This window comes from Sinocyclocheilus rhinocerous, unplaced genomic scaffold, assembly GCF_001515625.1.
Source record: "Sinocyclocheilus rhinocerous isolate Xijiao unplaced genomic scaffold, SAMN03320098_v1.1 scaffold4310, whole genome shotgun sequence".
Taxonomy (NCBI): domain Eukaryota; kingdom Metazoa; phylum Chordata; class Actinopteri; order Cypriniformes; family Cyprinidae; genus Sinocyclocheilus; species Sinocyclocheilus rhinocerous.
The window spans coordinates 191,389-203,640 of NW_015646173.1; the positions used below are offsets into that span (position 1 = coordinate 191,389).

Sequence of the window (12,252 nt, forward strand, 5' to 3'; positions counted from 1 at the left end):
GTCACTAGCATGTTGCTAGTGTGTGTGTGTGTGTGTGTGTGTGTGTGTGTGTGTGTGTTTTTAGTTTTAGTTAATGATAATAACCCTGGTGTAAAAATAAATAAATAAAGGAATAATAAATTAAGAAATAAAGGAAATAAATAAAATAAAATATGTATTATGTTTATATATTATACATAATATTATATATAATACATAAAAATGTAATGTTTACGTTTGTCATATTTATTTTGCTGTCATTCAGTGTGTGTTTATATTTTCCCTGTAAACTGTAATTATCAACATTTGTGTCTTCCGTCACTTTAGTAAAAATGGTTCAGCTTTGCCCGGACCAAACTGGCTGTTGCTGAGACTGAAACCTGTTCTTGAACTAATTTAATTTCCCCAAGTGCATCCTGGGACAGTAAAATGCCAGTTCTCTTTTATCTCCGTGTGATTTCTCAAAGCATGCAGCACTTACGGTGGACTCCTCCATGAACTGGGCCAGACTCTGTCTCATGTCCTGAATGCAGCTCAGAGAGAGACTGTAGGAGTGTGCAGAAAGCAGACCGCCCAGGCAAGACCGTCACACCCGGACCAAACTGGCTGTTGCTGAGACTGAAACCTGTTCTTGAACTAATTTAATTTCCCCAAGTGCATCCTGGGACAGTAAAATGCCAGTTCTCTTTTATCTCCGTGTGATTTCTCAAAGCATGCAGCACTTACGGTGGACTCCTCCATGAACTGGGCCAGACTCTGTCTCATGTCCTGAATGCAGCTCAGAGAGGGACTGTAGGAGTCCAGAGGAGCCAAATGCTTCTCACTCTCCACATAAAACCACCTCTTAACCTGAGGACAGACACATTATCAGCACACAGGCTCTCCAATAATCAATTATCATTCTGAAAAAAAAAATCATTCATTTACTCCACAGACAAGCTGATTTTTAATGATAACATACAGTATGAACACATGATAATATATTCTAGCATGCTACCAGAGCTGGGTAGTAACAGGCTTGCTGCGATAGACGGTGTTTTCGGTTATACCGGTGTTAAGCCGTAACACCGGTTACGTCATTTGCCTACCGCGGCAACAAATTTAGTAACAAATCATTTAGCCTAGTTCAGTTAGAGGACAGACACTTTTAAAAACTAAATGCTCAATGCAGCGTGCCGAACCGTGCACGAACGACAGTGCAAGTTTTTTTGATTTGATTCCATAGTGTTTGCTGATTACTTTATTTAAACTTTGTGTATTTTATTTATTTTATTTTACATCAAGGTGTATATGCAGTGCCTCCAAGCTTTCTTATTCGTTTTGCTAATAAACGTTATATGTTTCTTATTTATTTGGTTCCACAGTGTTTGCTGATTTTCAGTTTTATATACCTATTTAAACTTTGTGTAGCCTAAGTAATTTGTTATTTTATTAGGCATATATGGTGTATTTTTATTCGTTTTGTTAATAAAAGTTATGAGTTTGACGTTAGTAACTGATTACATCTAATCTGGATTACGTAATCAGATTCCAAAAATTAAGTACTTGTAATTTGATTAAATTAAATGGAAACACTTTAGAATAGGGAACACTTATTCACTATTAACTACGACTTTTCCCTCAATAAATTCCTAATTTGCTGCTTATTAATAGTTAGTAAGGTAGTTGTTAGGTTTAGGTATTTGGTAGGATTAGGGATGTAGAATAAGGTCATGTGCAAAATATTCTAGTAATATGCTAATAAGCAACTAGTTAAGAGACCCTAAAATAAAGTGTTACCAATTAAATTTTAAAATACTCGTAATCAGACTACAGTTACTTTTTTATGGATTACATATTATTCACACAACAGCAATAATTTATTCATAATTTATTGATTCTCCCTAATTCCTCTTTTTCATGTTTTAAATGTTCCTTTCTAAAAAGCCTACCGCTTATATACACTCAGAAAGTCTTCCAGTTTTGTGGACAGCCACACAAAGTAATTAAACAGAAAATACACAGGCTACACAGCATTTGACACTGGATTTACAAAAATCACTTCAGTTTTAAGACGTGTTTTAACACTGCATCAACACTACTGATGAACACATTAATTCATTTCTATTTGAATTATCACTCAGTCAGTTTTTTTTTACCAACTTTGGAAGTTGCACAAATAAAATGCACAAATTCACCAACTTTTTTGTCATCTGATCCTCTTTCACCTATTGTATTTTTATTTGAAGTACCTCTGAGATTTTAAAATACAAATGTTAATAATGCATGCATGTAAACGTTTGCATGTTCATGGTGCTCTGACACTGGTTATGGTCACATGACATGCAAGTAAACAAATCAAATATTTCATTTTTTCAGTAAGTGTTTTATTTTCATTCATTTTAAAATGATTTGTTTTAATTTACCATTTTTATGATTTATAATTAATTATCAGCTTTTCATTAAACTCATAAACCCCCTGTAGTTCCTTCACAAACCCAGTTTGGGAAACCTTGACATAAAATGTGACCCTGGAGCACAAAAGCAGTCTTAAGTCGCTGGGGTATATTTGTAGCAATAGCCAACAATACATTGTATTGGTCAAAATTATAGATTTTTTTTAATGCCAAAAATCATTAGGATATTAAGTAAAGATCATGTTCCATGAAGATATTTTATAAATTTCCGTCTGTAAATATATCAAAACTTAATTTTTGATTAGTAATATGCATTGCTAAGAACTTCATTTGGACAACTTTAAAGATGATTAATATTTTAATATTTTGATTTTTTTGCACCCTCAGATTCCAGATTTTCAAATAGTTGTATCTCGACCAAATATTGTCCTATCATAACAAACCATACATCAATGGAAAACTTATTTATTCAGCGTTCAGATGATGTATAAATCTCAATTAAAAAAAAAATAGACCCTTATGACTGGTTTCGTGGTCCAGGGTCACATATAATGTTTAATGCATTTCATGTTGTTGATAACAACAAATGGAATTTATTTTCTTACACTTTGTATTTTTATATCAATATGGTACAAGATTATCCTATTTAAATCAATGTGAAAAACGAAATAGGTCAAAAGTAATCTAAAACGAATCAAAAAGTAGTCTGTTATTATATTACCTAAAATGTGTAATGTAATGGATTACGTTACAAACTACAATTTTTGTCATGTAACTTGGAATCAGTAACGGATTACAATTTGTAAGCAATCTACCCAGCTCTGCATGCTACCCTATTAATAGTTAACATGGGATGTTGTAGCGTTGTGTGTGGTTGTGTTTTCTGATCAAAAACTGAGATCTAAAAACACAAAGCCCTGAGTGATTTGATTGCATAATCACAATGCCTTATTTTCCACACTGAGAGCTTTAAAATGCCTATAGAGAAAATGATTGGGAAAGATGGCATCTCTGACCTCCTGGTGTCTCTCCTGTAAGACACGCAGCTTCAGGAGCTTCTCCAGCTGCTGCAGGGATTTATTTGACAGAATGACCAGTTTATGAACCTCTTCATCCAGCTGGTTATACAGCGCACCGACCAGATCCACAGCGTCCCTACATACGACACAGCAGCTCCAGTCAAACACTACAGGACAGCAAAACTGCATCAGTGTTTTTAAAAATTATTTGGTAAAAAATGACTTTTTTTGTGGCCTCTTATTTTATTCATGCAGCAAAAATTTTAACTTTCTCAAGGTTGCATGATGGAGCGTCACTTTTTTCGAGGTGAGGTGTCCAAGTCGCAACATCTAGCTACTGGGGTGCCTCAGGGCTCAGTACTTGGACCACTTCTAAAATACTAGCTTTCTATTTTTGCTATTCTATCTACTTGTTTTTCTTTGTGTGTGTGTGTGTATATGTGTGTGTGTATAATATATATATATATATATACACCTTGCTACATGTACTGCGTTAGGCTAACCGAGACTTGTCATTTGCACTTATATATTGTTGCTCTTTTGTTAGTTTTGACTGCTTTTATTGTCCTCATTTGTAAGTCGCTTTGGATAAAAGCGTCTGCTAAATGATTAAATGTAAATGTCTTGTTTTCAGGGTGTTTGGATATTTTCGCCTGAAAAGAACTATTTATGCAGTAAGTGTAATAAGTGTCATTTAGGTTTAATTAAAGCAGATGGATGACGTGCATGACATGATTAATCCCGACAGTGATTGACAGGAGTGTGTGCATGTAATTAATAACACAGGGCTGGGCGTAAAAACTAAAGTCAGTGTTATCCAGGCTTTTTAAAGAAAGGAAAAATAATTAGGGCTCATCTAATTGATTCAGACAGGCCAATATCCCACTGATATTACATGAAGCATCTGTCAGTCCTCTGATTAAGGCAGTACTGTACCTGTAGTTCTCGTTTTCACACATCTCCTCTTTCCGTATGCGGGCCAGAAAGGTGCCGCCCTCCAGACGCAGGCGGTTGAGTTTGGTGTCGTCCAGAATGCTCTTCATGAGACTCTTCTGCTGGCTGATGACCTCTGACACCTCCTGCAGGAGCACAGACCATCAATATTCAATAATAATCCATCAATATCCATCAATAATAATCAGCCTGAGTGAAGCTCCGCCCCTCACACTGAACTTGCATTGCGTTACATTTAAAAAAAAACACACACACACATTACGGGGTTTTTACTGGTTGCCATATCAACACTATATAGAGAAAAAAAGTGCGCCAAAATTCAAAAATCTTTTGAAGATATCACTGAACATTTATTTTACCATAGCAAAAGTAAATTTCTGAATGAAGTAAATTTTTGATCTCAGTTTTTAGTATTCATTTAAAATGAGACACATCTGCTATTATTTTAATCTGTTATTTAGCAGTTCTTTAATGCTTCAATAACTAGCAAAAGACACGAACCGGTTTTAAATTCTAGTTGCGCAGATGTGGAGCTTTGTAACACTGCGTTATTAGAACTATGCTGTTCTACGACATTCGAGGTGTCATTTACACTAATTACTTTTATACATTTTAATGAGAAACCACGAGGAACAGGTGAAAAATATTTCATGTTCAGAAATTATTATTTTAAGAAATGTAAAGCATTTTGGCTCGATTATGTGTCTCGTGTTCTGTGAGAGCTGTGTGTGTTGTGATTTTCTTCATCTATTTGCCCACATATTGTTTTGAACTATTCTGTATAGCTGTGTCTTGTGATCAGGGCCGTCACAAGCATGGTTGCAATGTGTTCATTGTCAAAGTCCAAAAATGCATGATTTTTAATTATTAAAAAAACGCCATTATTTTATTTGAAAAAGTTAATAATTTTATTTTATTGACAAAATATGTTAGTTTTTTTGTATATATTTTTTCATTAGATCAGATAACATTTTAAGCTGTCACATGATCGTGTTACTGCTCCTCAGATGTTACAATGTACCCCACCTACGGGGCATGTTGTCACATTTCACTTCAATTCTTCTGGGGTAAATAAAGAAAAACGTATACACTATAATTACGAAACAAAGCCATATATTTGTACTAGACAAGTGTGAAATTAATGTGGATAAAAACTCCATGTGCATTTACACAAACTGAGAAAGTCAAAAAGTGTTACGTTGTGACCCTACAAAGTAACAAAGCAGAAGGCAACAGTTGCTAAGCTTGGATTGGTCAGAAACATTCTGAAGGCGGAGCTTAGCAAAGGGAATGCCAGTAAACAAGGCCATTTAAATCATTTTCAATGTCGCTGCTGTAGAGAATGATCAGAGACTCAGTTTGAGTTGTCAGAATAACCTCAGACGTCTCCAGGCTGCCGATGTTGTTCAGCGTCTCGATGGAGCTCTGGAGGGAAGCGATGGCAGCGCTGCAGCTCGCGGCAAACGCTTCGATTTTCTGTCCGTGGATAAAAACAAACAAACGTCAGCACTTTTTTTTTTTGCATTTTAAGTGTATATTCTTCCTCACGAATGCAAACGTTTTAAAGTCGCTCAGGGCTTTTCCCAAACTGGGCTTTGTTGAGTTGTGAATAAAATAAATATCAGGGTTCAAGCGCTGTAAGACCTTCAAGAGCATGGTTAAAAAAAATACTACGCATTATTTAGCACGCCTCTAAATGAAATAGACCATTTTAAAGAAATGTCTAGTAATTTACCATAAAAATACAAACTTTTTGAGCTTTATAACTGTTACAGTGATACCTAATCATCTTTATGAAAGTTTGCCTGCTTCTTTAGGACTATACGTCACATGTTCTTTCCTATTTTGTGAAATTCCGAGTTTTTTTTTAGGAATTATAGACTTTTATTTGGTATATTTTGGTATATATGATCATTATAGCCATCCAAATACTAAATTTCAACTTTTTTTTTGGTTAATTATTGATCTAAAATTATTGATTGATGAAAAAACTAGGACTCCTTCGCAAAAGTCGTTTTTTTTTTTTTTTTTGTCTGTCCAATCAGTGTTAGGGCAGAATAATAATAACAATAATAATATCATAAAATCTAAATAATAATTATATATATATATATATATATATATATATATACACACACATACATGTATTTAAGAAATATATGTAATATATTTATATTTAATATGAAACATATAAATATGTAAATATATATACTATATATAAATATATAGTACACACACACACACATATATATATATATATATATATATATATATAAGGGCTTTTCCCAAACTGGGCTTTGTTGAGTTGTGAATAAAATAAATATCAGGGTTCAAGCGCTGTAAGACCTTCAAGAGCATGGTTAAAAAAAATACTACGCATTATTTAGCACGCCTCTAAATGAAATAGACCATTTTAAAGAAATGTCTAGTAATTTACCATAAAAATACAAACTTTTTGAGCTTTATAACTGTTACAGTGATACCTAATCATCTTTATGAAAGTTTGCCTGCTTCTTTAGGACTATACGTCACATGTTCTTTCCTATTTTGTGAAATTCCGAGTTTTTTTTTTAGGAATTATAGACTTTTATTTGGTATATTTTGGTATATATGATCATTATAGCCATCCAAATACTAAATTTCAACTTTTTTTTTGGTTAATTATTGATCTAAAATTATTGATTGATGAAAAAACTAGGACTACTTCGCAAAAGTTGTTTTTTTTTTTTTTGTCTGTCCAATCAGTGTTAGGGCAGAATAATAATAACAATAATAATATCATAAAATCTAAATAATAATAAAATTTGCTTTGTGCTTGAACCCCTAATGAATAAATTAATTAATTTAAAAAACTATATAAATATGCACACTCACACACACACATATATATATATATATATGTATGTATATAAATATGTGTGCTTCTGCAGAGCTTTCAGAGACGTCAGGACCTCACACTGTACAAGAACAAGAGAGGAGGAGAAACATTGCACAGAAACACGCTCGGACTCAAACGGAGACAGACAGACATACAGTCATTTACTCACAGGAACTGAGACGTCTCGCTCCACTTTCACTGCTGCGTCTCTGTCCACCAGAATCAAAACTGAGTAAAGTGCATTGGGTACGAGAGTCTGGCGGGACAGAAGACATCAAAGAGCATTAATAAATCCAAACATAAAATCATAACGTGTATATTTACACTACATTTGCATGTTTACAGTCCTCTGATGTTGGTTAATGGTCACATGACATGACATAATAAATTATTTCTTAGTGTTTTATTTTGACTGTTTTAAATATTTATTTATTATTAATTTATTTAAATTGCGATTTTATGATTTAATTATTTGATTTTCTTCAACTTACAAAACCTGTGGTTTTGAAAGCCCTGGTTTAGATCATTTATTGTACAGACAAACATTAGAGGAAAAAAACATGGATAATTACAAAGACTAAACTGATTAAATCAGGGATTTTTCATTTTTTTTATTAATATTTAATAAAGTTAATAATTCATTAATTTAACAAAACATTAATGGCTCATGGCTTAATGGTGACATGATATCCAGGTAAACAAAATATTTCATCTTTTTTTATGAAGTGTTTTATCTTGATTGTTTTCATTTGAGTTCGTTATTTTAATTGTACAAGCAAGTATTTTATTTTTGATGTTTTTTATTTTAAATATTAATTTGTTTTTAATTTAGCATTTTAATGATTTAATTAATTATTAGAATTTGATTTTGATTTTTTTTTAATTCACAAATTAATTATTTCTTTTAATTTTACATTTTTATGATTTAATTAATTTTAGTAACTATTTAATTTTGATTGTCTCTATCTTAAAAATTATTCATTTTTATTTTTTATGAATTATGAGCTTTTCATCAACTCAAAGACTCACAGTTTAAGTTATTTATCATACAGACTTAACATTGGGAAAAAACAAACAAAACAAAACTATGCATGCAAGTTTACAAAGACTAGAGTTTAGATCATTTATTGCATGTAATAGTGCTAAAAAGAACATATTTAAGTGGAGAAGCACTTCTTTCTTGTCCCTCTTCTCTCATATTTTGCGTGTTGGGACTGATCATTTTCTCCGAGCGTGTTTTTTAGAGACGTGCTCACACAGGCCTCGTCTCAAACCCCGAGGACAGACTTTCCTTCAGATGTTTGACATGAACCATGCGCATGACAATTAACATGCTTTACACTCAAAACACCAGTGTGTGAACACAGATGCTTTCAGACATCACTGCGTCCTAAAACGTGTCAAAGGTTTGATAGCAGCACAGTTCAGTGCAGCGCTGAAGAGTTTGTGATGTTTCTGGCTTCAGTGAGCAAATATGTGACAGACAGATGAATGACTGACAATGTCTTGCATTTAAGCGAATCGATTCTGATTTTACATAACTGTGTCAAAGTCTACACCACTTCTCTGTGATTAACTGGAGCGACTAACAACCAAACCAGACACTGATCAATGTTCAAACTGATTAAATATGATAATATTTTAAAATATAAAACTTATTTAAAAATATTTTAAAATAAATGTATTATTTGCAAACAGATCAAATTGATACTTCACAAAAAAAAAAATAGTTACAAATAACCAAACCAGACATTGATCCCAATCATTAAAACTAAAACTAAACTAAAACTAAAATTAAAACCATTAAAAAAATGTGACTTTAAATAAAACAAAACATAACTCATTTTATTTCAGCAAGTTGCAACATTTCCCATTTTAATTTAGTTTAACTTGATGTTTTTAAAAAACTACAAGTAAATATTAAATTTTAATAAAAATAAAAATTATTAATATGATAATAGAAAATATAAAACTGATTAAAAATATTACCAAAAAAACACTATAATAGTAAAGAACTAAATAACTGTATAACCAGTGATGCAAACTACTCAACGTTTTGGTAAAATTCTTTATTTTGAATTGGAAAAATAGCCTGTAATTTATACGATTGATGTAACTGAATGTAAAGAGACAAGAAGCTTTTTTCAGTTTTGTGTTTTCAACATATTAGGCTTATATAGGAGTGAATGTGTGCATATATTAAAATTACAATATTGCAAAATATTTTTATAATTATTATATATTATAATATTTTATATATGATAAATATTTTAAAATATAAAACTTATTTAAAAACAAGTTTATTTGCAAAAACTGATTTTCTTTTAAATGTAATTTAAATGTAATGTAATTTTTTTTATTATGTTATCATGTTTTCATTGTGTTTTATTGTGTTATTTAGCTGTAATTTTTTTTAGTTCTTTTTACTTAATCAAAATAACCCAACTGCAGTCTGATTGAGATTAATTGGAATGCACAATGAAAAACATGATTTTTGAAAATTGTTAAAAATGGAGTTATCTGCTTTTGCAAATGAACTCTTCGTATCTTATTTGCAAACTGGTCAAATTGATTTAACTTTACAACAAAAGTTCTTTCTTTTCCACTTAATTCCTTAAGACCTTTATCTTTGGGGTCTTTTAAATAAAAGGAACATTGGTCCTCCTTGTGGCCTTAATCCAAACTCAAAGGTTTGTCTTCCAGACAGTTGTGTGTCTGGTCTCACCTGAAGCTCAGACAGAGCTGTGAAGAGCGCAGACGTGACCGGCTGCCTGCGAGCGTCGATGAGAACCGTCAAACCCAGGCCTCGCTTCTCCCTCCTGAAAACACAAGCGTAAGACACTCAGAGAACGGCCTGCGCTCGGACACAGTGTGCTGCAGAGTTTCCGTGTGGCCTGCTTTCTCACCGCAGTCTGCCGCAGAAGTAGCACAGCAGCTCGCTGATCTGGTTTGTGGTGAAAGCTGCGTCTGTCCACACCTGGCTCCTGCTGCACACCTGCAGCACAGCTCTGCCGCCGCGGTCCTGGTTACCTGCATCCAGATCATGACCCCATAAACCAAACCCTGTACCCTGCACCCTTCACTAGAGCTGCACCGTTTGGGGAAAATCTATGTGTGACCGAGGACCACAAAACCACTCATAAGGGTCAATTTTTTAGATTTATACATCATCTGAAAGCTGAATAAATAAGCTTTCAATTGATGTATGGTTTGTTAGGATCGGACAATATTTGAAAATCTGGAATCTGAGGGTGCAAAAAATCTTAGAAAATCTTAAAATGAAGTTCTTAGCAATGCATATTACTTATCAAAAATTAAGTTTTAATATATTTACGGTAGGAAATTTACAAAATATCTTCATGGAACATGATCTTTACTTAATATCCTAATGATTTTTGGCATAAAAGAAAAATGGATGGTTTTAATGATACAATGTTTGCTGTGCTTGTTTGCAGGGCTGCACTAGTTGGTCAAAACGTTGATTACATATCGATATGACACTAAAATTCTAATTATATTCTACAATTATGTTTTTAGTAGACGCTTTTATCCAAAGGGACTTACAAAGAGGAGATTAATTAATTATCATTATTATTAATAATAAGAGGAAATAATAATGCTAGTAATATAATTTAATAGAATAGAATAATTTAATATAAAAATAATAATTATTAATGATTATTATAATTACTAGACAAAAATATTAGGTTTAAAACAACATATATCAATATGACTGTAAAATTTTACATTTTACAGGTATATGCATTTAGCAGACGCTTTTATCCAAAGTAACTTACACATTATAACAATTATGTAAATTAATATAATATAATAATATTTCTTGTTATTAATGATTGTTATAATTACTACATTAAAATGAAAGAAAAAAACGATTAATAATAATAATAGAAATTTAGCAGACGCTTTTATCCAAAGTAACTTACAAAGAGGAGAAAATAATATTAATAATAATACATATTATAATAATATTATCATTATCAATAATAATAATGATAATAAATACTACTACTACTAATAGTAACAATTATTATTAATATTAATAACAATAATAATAATAATAATTATTATTATTATAGTTATTATGAATTATAATTACTAAATAAAAATATTAAAATAAAAAATATTAAAGTAAAAATATTGCTATTGTAATATTTCACAGTAAAATGAAATATATAGTATAATATAATAATACAAAAATAATAATATAATAATAATAATTATTATTATTATTATTTTATTTTACAGTAAAATTACAATACTAATATACTATAATTTCTTTGTTTTCAAATGAGCCTAATTTCTTCTTAATTTTTTCATTTTCAATTTTGAACACTATGAGCTGTAAACGTGTAAAAGAACACAGTAACTCTGAAACACACAGCATAAAAATGTATTTAATAAAAACTCAGCTTCTGCAATTTGGTAATTGCCCTATAATCGTTTTATTCCAATTAATCAAGCAGCCTCATGCAGTTCATTTGCAATGAACTTAAAAAAAATGGATTAATTTAGTTTAATTTTTAAAAGGAATATTACAGCGGTGGCCAAAATGATTAGAACACTAGTATTTGCACCAGCTAAAAATGGTTTTAAAGTCAGTTATTTCTATCTTTTGCTGTAGTGTGTCAGTAGGAAATATCAGTTTACATTTCCAAACATTCATTTAGCCATTAATTGTAATAATGCAGTGAGATTTTTGTTTGCTCCACACAGAGATCTGATCTGATCTGGAGTGACATGAAGAAACAGAACAAACTGAGACAGACTCAGTCCAGAAGAACTGTGGAGAACAACGTCTCCGAGATGCTTGTAGAGGGCAAAAGCTGCTTTACACGCAAAGGACGCTCACGCCAAATGTTGATTTGATTTAGTTGATTGAAGTTAATTGATAAAGAAAATCTATTTATGACATTATTTTTGACAGCATCTTCATTTTACAGCATTTTTACACAAGTGCCTAAAACTTTGAACAGTTCTGTAGCTTTGCAGGTAGGTTTCTTGAAGC

At 31.7% G+C, this 12,252-nt stretch overlaps 1 protein-coding gene across 1 annotated transcript in view; it reads right to left on the reverse strand.

The window, feature by feature from the left end:
• The window catches only part of LOC107707116 (pleckstrin homology domain-containing family G member 4B), an 83,640-nt gene that overhangs the window by 41,611 nt on the left and 29,777 nt on the right, over window positions 1–12,252 (reverse strand). The window contains exons 5-13 of the mRNA XM_016511018.1: window positions 10,133–10,256; window positions 9,952–10,045; window positions 7,396–7,482; window positions 7,271–7,305; window positions 6,801–6,816; window positions 5,726–5,824; window positions 4,331–4,473; window positions 3,392–3,530; window positions 706–828 (exon numbers count right to left, since the gene is read on the reverse strand). Of these exons, the coding sequence (XP_016366504.1) occupies window positions 706–828; window positions 3,392–3,530; window positions 4,331–4,473; window positions 5,726–5,824; window positions 6,801–6,816; window positions 7,271–7,305; window positions 7,396–7,482; window positions 9,952–10,045; window positions 10,133–10,256 (860 nt within the window). The remainder of the gene's footprint in view (window positions 1–705; window positions 829–3,391; window positions 3,531–4,330; window positions 4,474–5,725; window positions 5,825–6,800; window positions 6,817–7,270; window positions 7,306–7,395; window positions 7,483–9,951; window positions 10,046–10,132; window positions 10,257–12,252) is intronic.